General features: G+C 42.4%; 1 protein-coding gene across 10 annotated transcripts in view; it reads left to right on the top strand.

Moving 5' to 3' along the window:
• Positions 1-12,111, top strand: part of LOC129869534 (exocyst complex component 2-like) — a 196,599-nt gene extending 184,488 nt beyond the window's left edge. For 9 of the 10 annotated variants that reach the window (XM_055944020.1, XM_055944014.1, XM_055944016.1 and 6 more), the window contains 6 exons: positions 1,955-2,058; positions 7,855-8,021; positions 10,929-11,082; positions 11,195-11,326; positions 11,448-11,571; positions 11,730-12,111. In XM_055944020.1, coding sequence (XP_055799995.1) covers positions 1,955-2,058; positions 7,855-8,021; positions 10,929-11,082; positions 11,195-11,326; positions 11,448-11,571; positions 11,730-11,820 — 772 coding nt within the window. In that variant the 3' untranslated portion in view covers positions 11,821-12,111. Of the gene's footprint in view, positions 1-1,023; positions 1,286-1,954; positions 2,059-7,854; positions 8,022-10,928; positions 11,083-11,194; positions 11,327-11,447; positions 11,572-11,729 lie in introns of those variants that run through there. The other variant, XM_055944024.1, reaches the window with a different exon arrangement.
• The last annotated feature ends 99 nt before the right edge of the window (positions 12,112-12,210 follow it).

Below are 12,210 nucleotides of genomic sequence, written 5' to 3'. Positions count from 1 at the left end.
GATGACCAGTTTCTCAGACGACTGGCCTATCTGGGTGAAGTTTTTTTACGCCTGAATGATCTGAATCTAGGATTACAGGGACTCTCCGCAACTATATTCAATGTGCGGGACAAATTGAGGCTATGATCAAGAAGTTGGAGCTCTTTTTTGTCTGCATTAACAAGGACAACACAGGTCTTTCCATCATTGTATGATTTTTTTGTGTACAAATGAACTCAAGCTTACAGATAATGTCAAATGTGATATAGCAAAGCACCTGAGTGAGATAGGTGCGCAATTACGCAGGTACTTTCCCAAAACGGATGACACAAACAACTGGATTCCTTATCTCTTTCATGCCCTGCCTCCAGTCCACTTACCGATATCTGAACAAGAGAGCCTCATCGAATTTGCAACAAGCGGTTCTGTGAAAATTGAATTTAATCAGAAGCCACTGCCAGATTTCTGGATAGGGCTGCGCTCAGTTTCTTGCCTTGGCAAATCGGCTGTTAAGACACTGATGCCCTTTGCAACCATGTACCTATGTGAGAGTGGATTCTCAGCCCTCACTAGCATGAAAACCAAATACAGGCACAGACTGTGTGGAAAATTATTTAAGACAGACTCTCCAATGTTTGAAGGGGTACGGGACTATAAAAAGTTTGGGAACCACTGGCCAAATGGGGGCTGTAGTGATACTATGACATTTAACTGTACCACTGTATAATTAAATAGTATACTTAGAGAAATAAGGACACGTAATTTCCATTAGAGCGGTCACTTGCCTATCTTGTCACTATAATAGACCATTTTTGCTCAGGTGATGGCTAGAAGAGATCGAGGTTTGGTTAAAAAAAAAAACATCAGATTTAACTTTTCGTAGCAGGCTAGAACTTAAACAGCATGTTGTGATAATTAACGTAACCGGTTAGGATAATTTGGTTAAAGTAAGGAAAAATGGTTATAATTTCAATTTGACGTTAATTTAACAAGAGCTGTATCCCATCTAGCCATGACCCTTTGACTAATATGAGCTAGTGAAAGATTTGCCTCCGTACTTTCGCCAAAACGCACACTTGTGTCGAATTTGTCGGCAGGTTGTTCAAGCTATTCATTCACCAAAACAAACTTTTCTTTACACGTTTACCTGTCAATATAGTTACGCTGTGACAAAGTCAAATGAGAAATTGTGCGAGGTGAAACCAATTTAGAAACGTTTTGTCAACGAAATGGCGATGTTATTCTGGGGAAGAGGACTTCGCAACGCTGTTACAAAAAAGGCTATGCAAGGAGTCCAGCTCTACTGGTAATACATGCAGTTCAAGTGTCCTTAAATACGATGTGTATTCTACGGTAGCTAGCTAGCGAATTATTTGCAGATATTACAACAATGCTTCGTGGTTAGCAATGAAAATACTGAGAATAGTTTATGCCTCCAATACAGCTGTCATGCATGTTGTCTGGCTATCAGTGCAGTTTAATATATTGACAGACGATGGCGCTATTTACCAATCTCTGGCTCCAGTTGCAGCGCATGAAATGTAATATACATTTGGTTGGAGACCAATCAAATTTCAATCAAATGTATTTATAAAGCCCTTTTTACGTCAGCTGATGTCAAAGTGCTATACAGAAACCCAGCCTTAAACCCCAAACCGCAAACAATGCAGATGTAGAAGCACGGTGGCTAGGAAAAACTCCATAGGAAGAAACCTAGCGAGTAACCAGGCTCTGAGGGGTGGCAAAGCCTCTTCTGGCTGTGCCGGGTGGAGATTATAACAGTACATGGCTAAGATGTTCAAACGTTCATGGTTGTAGAGGGTGCAACAGGTCAGCCCCTCAGGAGAAAATGTCAGTTGGCTTTTCATAGCCGATCATGATGTATGTCATAGATTATCAGTTAAAATATGCATGAATTGTCAGAATTTATTCATCAAGTAGATAATCTGTCTAATTGTGTTTGTTTTCCCCTCAGTACGTCAGTGGTATCAGGCAGAGAGCGTGTGAATGGGGTGGATCTGTTCTACCAGCAGACTGGAAAAGGAGACCATGCTGTTTTACTACTGCCTGGAGCTCTGGGTAGGTAACAACACTAGTAACATGGTCCCCGGGCTACACTAGTCTGGTGCACAACACTACCAACCTTTGTCACTTCCCCCAAGCCTTGTCCATTGACTGTCTAAAGTTGTAGATGATGATCTCTTTCAAATATGGAGTAGCCTAAATCATACGTCACACTACTGATTAAGGCATCTGCCCATCAGAGCATCAACATTAGTAATTGTGACTTTGATGTTGAGAGGTGACTGAGGACTTCAAGCAGCAGTGGTTCCCAAACATTTTATAGTCCCGTACCCCTTCAAACATTCAACCTCCAGCTGCGTACCCCCTCTAGCACCAGGGTCAGTGCACTCTCAAATGTTGTTTTTTGCCATCATTGTAAGCCTGCCACACACCTACTATACGATACATTTATTAAATATAAGAATGAGTGTGAGTTTTTGTCACAACCTGGTTCATGGAAAGTGACAAAGAGCTCTTATAGGACCCGGGCACAAATAATAACATAATAATAATAATCAATAATTATGCTCTTTATTTAGCCATCTTACATATAAAACTTTATTTGTTCATCAAAAATGGTGAATAACTCATCACAGGTTAATGAGAAGGGTGTGCTTGAAAGGATGCACATAACTCTGCAATGTTGAGTTGTATTGGAGAGAGTCTCCGTCTTAAGTAATTTCCCACACAGTCTGTGCCTGTATTTAGTTTTCATGCTAGTGAGGGCCGAGAATCTACTCTCACATAGGGACGTGGTTGCAAAGGGCATCAGTGTCTTAACAACACGATTTGCCAAGGCAAGAAACTCTGAGCGCAGCCCTATCCAGAAATCTGGCAGTGGCTTCTGATTAAATTCAATTTTCACAGAACCGCTTGTTGCAAATTCGATGAGGCTCTCTTGTTCAGATATCGGTAAGTGGACTGGAGGCAGGTCATGAAAGGGATAACGAATCCAGTTGTTTGTTTCGTCCGTTTCGGGAAAGTACATGCGTAATTGCACACCCATCTCACTCAGGTGCTTCGCTATATCACATTTGACATTGTCCGTAAGCTTGAGTTCATTTGCACACAAAAATCATACAATGATGGAAAGACCTGTGTGTTGTCCTTGTTAATGCAGACAGAAAAGAGCTCCAACTTCTCAATCATAGCCTCAATTTGTCCCGCACATTGAATATAGTTGCGGAGAGTCCCTGTAATCCTAGATTCAGATCATTCAGGCGAGAAAAAACTTCACCCAGATAGGCCAGTCGTTTGAGATGCTCGTCATCATGCAAGCGATCAGACAAGTGAAAATTACAGTGGCAAGAAAAAGTATGTGAACCCTTTGGAATTACCTGGATTTCTGCATAAATTAGGCAATTTTTTAAAATCTGATCCTCATCTTAGTCACAACAATAGATGAACACAGTGTGCTTAAACTAATAAAACAAAAATTATTGTATTTTTCTTGTCTATATTGAATACATAATTTAAACATTCACAGCGTAGGTTGGTAAAAGTATGTGAACCCCTAGGCTAATGACTTTTCCAAAAGCTAATTGGAGTTAGCTAACCTGGAGTCCAATCAATGAGACAAGATTGGAGATGTTGGTTAGAGCTCCCTATAAAAAACCCTCAGAAAATTTGAGTTTGCTATTCACAAGAAGCATTGTCTGATGTGAACCATGCCTCGAACAAAAGAGATCTCAGAAGAACTAAGATTAAGAATTGTTGACTTGCATAAAGCTGGAAAGTGTTAGAAAAGTATCTCTAAAAGCCTTGATGTTCATCAGTCTACAGTAAGACAAATTGTCTATAAATGGAGAAAGTTCAGCGCTGTTGCTACTCTCTTTTGGAGTGGCCGTCCTGCAAACCTCAATGAGGTTAAGAAGAATCCTAGAGTGTCAGCTAAAGATGTACAGAAATCTCTGGAACATTCTAACATCTCTGTTGACGAGTCTACGATACGTAAAACACTAAACAAGAAAGGTGTTCATGGGAGGACACCACAGAAGAAGCAACTGCTGTCCAAAAAAAACATAGCTGCACGTCTGAAGTTCATAAAAAAGCACCTGGATAATTAAAAATATATATTTTATTTTATTTCACCTTTATTTAACCAGGTTGGCCAGTTAAGAACAGGTTCTCATTTACAACTGCGACCTGGCCAAGATAGAGCAAAGCAGTGCGACACAAACAACAGAGTTACACATGGGATAAACAAACGTACAGTCAATAACACAATAGAAAAAGTCTATATACAGTCTGTGCAAATGTAGTAACATTAGGAAGGTAAGGCAATAAATAGGACATAGTGGTGAAATAATTACAATTTAGCAATTAAACACTGGAGTGATAGAAGTGAAGAAGATGAATGTGCAAGTAGAGATACTGGAGTGCAAAGGAGCAAACAAATAAATAACAGTATGGGGATGAGGTAGTTGGATGGGCTATTAACAGATGGGCTATATACAGGTGCAGTGATCAGTAAACTGCTCTGACAGCTGATGCTTAAAGTTTGTGAGGGAGATATAAGTCTCCAGCTTCAGTGATTTTTGCAATTTGTTCCAGTCATTGGCAGCAGAGAACTGGAAGGAAAGGCGGCCAAAGGAGGAGTTGGCTTTAGGGGTGACCAGTGAAATATACCTGCTGGAGCGCGTGCTACGGGTGGGTGCTGCAATGGTGACCAGTGAGCCGAGATAAGGCGGGGCTTTACCTTGCAAAGACTTATAGATGGCCTGGAACCAGTGGGTTTGGCGACGAATATGAAGCGAGTACCAGCCAACGAGAGCATACAGGTTGCAGTGGTGGGTAGTATATGGTGCTTTGGTGACAAAACAGATGGCGCTGTGATAGACTACATCCAATTTGCTGAGTAGAGTAATGGAGGCTATTTTGTAAATTACATCACCGAAGTCAAGGATCGGTAGGATAGTCAGTTTTCCAAGGGTATGATTGACAGCATGAGTGAAGGAGGCTTTGTTGCGAAATAGGAAGCCGATTATAGATTTAATTTTGGATTGGAGATGCTTAATGTGAGTCTGGAAGGAGAGTTTACAGTCTAACCAGACACCTAGGTATTTGTAGTTGTCCACATATTCTAAGTCAGAACCGTCCAGAGTAGTGATGCTAGACGAGCGGGCGCGAGCAGCGATCGGTTGAAGAGCATGCATTTAGTTTTGCTTGCATTTAAGAGCAGTTGGAGGCCACGGAAGGAATGTTGTATGGCATTGAAGCTCGTCTGGAGGCTTGTTAACAGTGTCCAAAGATGTGCCAGAAGTTTACAGAATGGTGTCCTCTGCGTAGAGGTGGATCAGAGAATCACCTGCAGCAAGAGCGACATCATTGAAGCATACAGAGAAAAGAGTCGACCCGAGAATTGAACCCTGTGGCACCCCCATAGAGACTGCCAGAGGTCTGGACAACAGGCCCTCCGATTTGACACACTGAACTCTGTCTGAGAAGTAGTTGGTGAACCAGGCGAGGCAGTCATTTGAGAAACCAAGGCTGTTGCCTTTAAGAATGCGGTGATTGACAGAGTCGAAAGCCTTGGCCAGGTCGATGAATACGGCTGCACAGTATTGTCTTTTATCGATGGAGGTTATGATATCGTTTAAGACCTTGAGCACCCATGACCAGCTCATTAACCAGATTGCATAGCGGAGAAGGTACGGTGGGATTCGAAATGGTTGGTGACATTGTTAACTTGGCTTTAGAAAGGCAGGGTAGGATAGATATAGGTCTGATAACAGTTTGGGTCTAGAGTGTCACCTCCTTTGAAGAGGGGGATGACCGCGGCAGCTTTCCAATTTTTAGGGATCTCAGACGATACAAAAGAGAGGTTGAACAGGCTAGTAATAGGGGTTGCAACAATTGTGGCGGATAATTTTAGGAAGAGATGGTCTAGATTGTCTAGCCCAGGTGATTTGTAGGGGTCCAGATTTTGCCGCTCTTTCAGAACATCAGCTATCCACAGCTCTTCTGGCAAAATATTTTTTTGCAGATTAAACTAAAGTTGAGTTGTTTGGAATGCAGAAAAAAGGCACAACACACCAACATCAAAACCTCATCCCAACTGTAAAGTATTGTGGAGGGAGCATCATGGTTTGAGGCTGCTTTGCTGCCTCAGGGCCTGGACAGCTAGCCATCATCGACGGAAAAATGAATTCCCAAGTTTTTCAAGACATTTTGCAGAAGAATGTAAGTCTATCTGTCCGCCAATTGAAGCTCAACAGAAGTTTGGTGATGTAACAGGACAACGACCCGAAACACAGAAGTAAATCAACAAAAGAATGGCTTCAACAGAAGAAAATATGCCTTCTGGAGTGGCCCAGTCAGTCCTGACCTCAACCTGATTTAAAATGCTGTGGCATGACCTCGAGAGCAGTTCACACCAGACATCCTAAGAATATTGTTGAACTGAAACAGTTTTGTAAAGATGAATGGTCCAAAATTCCTCCTGACCGTTGTGCAGGTCTGATCCGCAACAACAGAATACATTTGGTTGAGTTTATTGCTGCCAAAGGAGGGTCAACCAGTTATTAACTCCAAGGGTTCACATACTTTTCCCACCCTGCACTGTGAATGTTTACAATGGTGTGTTCAACAAAGACATGAAAACGTGTAATTGTTTGTGTGTTATTAGTTTCAGCAGACTGTGTTTTTCTATTGTTGTGACTTAGATGAAGATCAGATCAAATGTTATGACCAATTTATGCAGAAATCCTGGCAATTCCAAAGTGTTCACATACTTTTTCTTGCCACTGTATGGTCAGTAAAGAAAACTTTAAGCCTGTCTCAAGTGTCAATACTTTGCACCTTGATAACCAGCGCACTTCTGTATGTTGTAAAAGCGTTACATGGTCGCTGCCCATATCATTTTATAATGCCGAAAATACACTAGAGTTCAGGGGCCTTGCTTTAACAAAGTTAACCATTTTCACTGTAGTGTTCAAAACATTGTTCAAGTTGTCAGGCATTCCCTTGGCAGCAAGAGCCTCTCGGTAGATGCTGCAGTGTACACAAGTGGCGTTGGGAGCAACTGTTTGCACACGCGTTACCACTCCACTGTGTCTCTCTGTCATGGCTTTGATGCGTCGTGAAACAGTGTTGTTTGATGAAGGCATTGTCTGTATAGTTTTTTGGGCCTTTCCCCCGGCCATATCTGCGGCAGCAGGAAGAATTAAGTCCTCCACAATAGTATTGGGCTTGCCTGTCCTAGCCACTCGGTAGCTCACCATATAAGACGCTTCTCGCCCCTTCTTATTAATGGTATCTGTTGCTTTTATACATGTCTTACTACTCGAAAGTTGTCTTTATTCTCGCTCAAAAAAATCCCGTGGCTTGTTTTTCAAATGGTCATGTTTTGTTTCTAAATGTCAGCGCAAAAGTGAAGGTTTCCCGCGAGAGAGTAACAGTTAATGTGATTGGATGTTAATTATTTGACTAGGCTACCTGTATTTGACATTGTGTTGTTATTTCGCTGAACACTAGATGGTTTCATTTTATTTTTGGCAGTGAAACGAGGCTACTCAGTCGAGAATAAAACCTCACCCAAATGTATAGCCCCTTTGGAAAATATAAATGGACTGTTTGAAAATGTGAAGGATTTTTTTAAATATAAATCAGTTTAAAAATATATTTTTAATGTGAATCACATTTTTATTTGGCGTACCCCCGACGGCATTGCACGTGCCCCAGTTTGGGAATACCTGGCCTACGGTATAGAAAATTTCATAAGAACACATAGTAAGTTGTTTTGGGTCCTCATCAGAACAGGCATAGACCCTCTATAATGTTGGTTACCAGCAGTGTGTGTTCCTGTTACAGGAAGTGCTCAGACTGACTTTGGGCCGCAGCTGAAGTCTTTGAGTAAGGACCGCTTCACTGTGATTGGTTGGGACCCTCGCGGGTACGGAAACTCCCGCCCCCCGGAGAGAGACTTCCCTCTGGACTTCTTTGAGAGGGACGCCAAGGACGCTGTGGACCTGATGCAGGTCAGAGTCAAACCAATCAGGAATCACATTGGGAAGATGCTTTAAAATGTTGCTGTACAGGGCATGTAGAGTGTGTCTCTTAATATTGCATATTCCGCAACTGTAAAGTCAGCACACAAGACTATAGTGACTTTCTCCGCAACACAGAGAAACAGGACTAGTCTGGAGAACATGAACTACAGTTGCCTCTCTCTTGCTCTTTGTATGTGAGGACAGTCAGCCAAGTATATTTCCTTATTTATCTGTGAACGTGTGTGTCTTTTCCCTTACTGCTTATCTGTGAACTTATGTATGTCTTTTCCCTCATTGCTTATCTATGAATGTGTGTATGCCTTTCCCTCATTGCTTTTCTGTGAGCGTGTGTACAGTCGTGGCCAAATGTTTTGAGAATGACACAAATATACATTTTCAAAGTCTGCTGCCTTAGTTTGTATGATGGCAATTTGCATATACTCCAGAATGTTATGAAGATTGATCAGATGAATTGCAATTAATTGCAAAGTCCCTCTTTGCCATGCAAATTAACTGAATCCCCCCAAAAACTTTTCCACTGCATTTCAGCCCTGCCACAAAAGGACCAGCTGACATCATGTCAGTGATTCTCTCGTTAACACAGGTGTGAGTGTTGACAAGGCTGGAGATCACTCTGTCATGCTGATTGAGTTCGAATAACAGACTGGAAGCTTCAAAAGGAGGGTGGTGCTTGGAATCATTGTTCTTCCTCTGTCAACCATGATTACCTGAAAGGAAACACGTGCCGTCATCATTGCTTTGCACTAAAAGTGCTTCACAGGCAAGGATATTGCTGCCAGTAAGATTGCACCTAAATCAACCATTTATCGGATTATCAAGAACTTCAAGGAGAGCGGTTCAATTGTTGTGAAGAAGGCTTCAGGGTGCCCAAGAAAGTCCAGCAAGCGCCAGGCCCATCTCCTAAAGTTGATTCAGCTGCGGGATCGGGGCACCACCAGTACAGAGCTTGTTCAGGAATGGCAACAGGCAGGTGTGAGTGCATCTGCACGCACAGTGAGGCAAAGACTTTTGGAGGATGGCCTGGTGTCAAGAAGGGCAGCAAAGAAGCCACTTCTCTCCAGGAAAAACATCAGGGACAGACTGATATTCTGCAAAAGGTACAGGGATTGGACTGCTGAGGACTGGGGTAAAGTAATTTTCTCTGATGAATCCCCTTTCCGATTGTTTGTGGCATCCCGAAAAAAAGCTTGTCCGGAGAAGACAAGGTGAGAGCTACCATCAGTCCTGTGTCATGCCAACAGTAAAGCATCCTGAGACCATTCATGTGTGGGGTTGCTTCTCAACCAAGGGAGTGGGCTCACTCACAATTTTGCCTAAGAACACAGCCATGAATAAAGAATGGTACCAACACATCCTCCGAGAGCAACTTCTCCCAACCATCCAGGAACAGTTTGGTGACGAACAATGCCTTTTTCAACATGATGGAGCACCTTGCCATAAGGCAAAAGTGATAACTAAGTGGCTCGGGGAACAAAACATAGATATTTTGGGTCCATGGCCATGAAACTCTCCAGACCTTAATCCCATTGAGAACTTGTGGTCAATCCTCAAGAGGTGGGTGGACAAACAAAACCCCACAAATTCTGACAAACTCCAAGCATTGATTATGCAAGAATGGGCTGCAATCAGTCAGGATGTGGCCCAGAAGTTAATTGACAGTATGCCAGGGCGGTTTGCAGAGGTCTTGAAAAAGAAGGGTCAACATTGCAAATATTGACTCTTTGCATCAACTTCATGTAATTGTCAATAAAAGCCTATGACACTTATGAAATGCTTGTAATTATACTTCAGTATTCCATAGTAACATCTGACAAAAAATATCTAAAGACACTGAAGTAGCAAACTTTGTGAAAATTAATATTTGTGTCACTCAACTTTTGGTCACGACTGTATGCTTTTTCCCTCATTGCTTATCTGTGAACGTCTGTCTTTTCCTTCATTGCTAATCTGTGAACGTGTGTATGCCTTTTCCCTCATTGCTTATCTGTGAACGTCTGTCTTTTCCTTCATTGCTAATCTGTGAACGTGTGTATGCCTTTTCCCTCATTGCTTATCTGTGAATGTCTGTATTCTTTTCCCTCATTGCTTATCTGTGAACGTCTGTCTTTTCCTTCATTGCTAATCTGTGAACGTGTGTATGCCTTTTCCCTCATTGCTTATCTGTGAATGTCTGTATTCTTTTCCCTCATTGCTTATCTGTGAACGTCTGTCTTTTCCTTCATTGCTAATCTGTGAACGTGTGTATGCCTTTTCCCTCATTGCTTATCTGTGAATGTCTGTATTCTTTTCCCTCATTGCTTATCTGTGAATGTCTGTATTCTTTTCCCTCATTGCTTATCTGTGAATGTCTGTATTCTTTTCCCTCATTGCTTATCTGTGAACGTGTGTATGCCTTTTCCCTCATTGCTTATCTGTGAACGTCTGTCTTTTCCTTCATTGCTAATCTGTGAATGTCTGTATTCTTTTCCCTCATTGCTTATCTGTGAACGTCTGTCTTTTCCTTCATTGCTAATCTGTGAACGTGTGTATGCCTTTTCCCTCATTGCTTATCTGTGAATGTCTGTATTCTTTTCCCTCATTGCTTATCTGTGAATGTCTGTATTCTTTTCCCTCATTGCTTATCTGTGAACGTGTGTGTCTTTTCCTTCATTGCTTATCTGTGAACGTGTGTGTGTCTTTTCCTTCATTGCTTATCTGTGAACGTGTGTTTGTCTTTTCCTTCATTGCTTATCTGTGAACGTGTGTGTGTCTTTTCCTTCATTGCTTATCTGTGAACGTGTGTGTGTCTTTTCCATCATTGCTTATCTGTGAACGTGTGTGTGTGTGTCTTTTCCATCATTGCTTATCTGTGAATGTGTGTCTTTCCCATGGTAGGCGTTGAGATTTCCAAAGTTCTCTCTGCTGGGCTGGAGTGACGGAGGCATTACTGCTCTGATCGCAGCAGCTAGGAACCCCTCCCTGGTCAATAAGATGGTGGTGTGGGGCTCCAACGCATATGTCTCACCACAAGATGTAAAGATCTACAATGGTGAGGTCCTCTTATTGGTGTGTGCGAGCATGCTTTGGAGAGACTGGATGAGGCAGCTCTGCATGTGTCTGGGTTTGTGTAATACAGCCTGTGTGTGTCCATGTGTCTTCAGCGATCCGTGATGTGTCTCAGTGGAGTGAGAGGATGAGGAGGCCCATGGAGGAAGTGTATGGGGCAGAGCTCTTCATTAAGACCTGGGAAGGATGGGTGGACGGGATTGGACAGTTCGCCCAGAGACCAGAAGGTAAGGGCAGCAACATCTTTGCAGCAGATTCCAATTTTCCAGTTCCACTTGTCAGTTCCTGTGTTAGGGAGTATCTGTATAGATCCTTAGACTTGTGTTCTGTCGGTCCTATATTGTTCAGGAAGCATCTGTATGGAGCTGCTGCCTCAGATCAGCTGTCCCTCTCTCATCATCCACGGAGAGAAGGATCCCATGGTGCCCAGCTTCCACCCTCAGTATCTCCTCAAACACATCAAGGGTTCAAGGTGAGCTGATTCCCACATTACATTCCTTCTCTTTTCCTCTCTTATAGAGGCATTGTATGAAAATACATGCTGACTGTACATCATTTCTATGTCAATGTTTAGCTACAACCACTAATGATACGTACAACCTCCACTGTAACATCTTCTTCGGTGTCCAGGTTGCATCTGTTCCCGGAAGGAAAACACAACCTGCACCTGAGGTTTGCTGCCAACTTCAACAAGCTGGTTGAAGACTTCCTGATCCAGTGATGGACATAGGAATAGGGTGCCATTTGGGACGCAGCCTAACATTTTGCACTACTTTTGACCAGGACTCTCAGTATGTAGGGATTAGGGTGCCAATTCAGTTACACAAGTACTGCACCCACAGGAAATGAGAAGCTTTCAGGCCTGGGTCTGTGTTGAAGAGTGGACAACATTGAAGGAGCACTATAGCAAGCAACAGTAATAATCAATCGGAGTCTGGTCCATTAATTAACTGACTTATCACTGAATTACTGGTATATGAGCCAAAATAAATACCCACATGACTATTGCAAATGTTGTGTAATACATTTTTGTTGAACTTTTTGCATCATGTGTATAGTTTTGTACTGTTGTGTGACATATGGCATGTTATGTAAATGTTGCATTTGCACT

This window comes from Salvelinus fontinalis, chromosome 14, assembly GCF_029448725.1.
Source record: "Salvelinus fontinalis isolate EN_2023a chromosome 14, ASM2944872v1, whole genome shotgun sequence".
Lineage (NCBI taxonomy): Eukaryota > Metazoa > Chordata > Actinopteri > Salmoniformes > Salmonidae > Salvelinus > Salvelinus fontinalis.
Note: the sequence above shows the minus strand (reverse complement) of the source record. Positions and strands in the feature narration are given on the sequence as shown.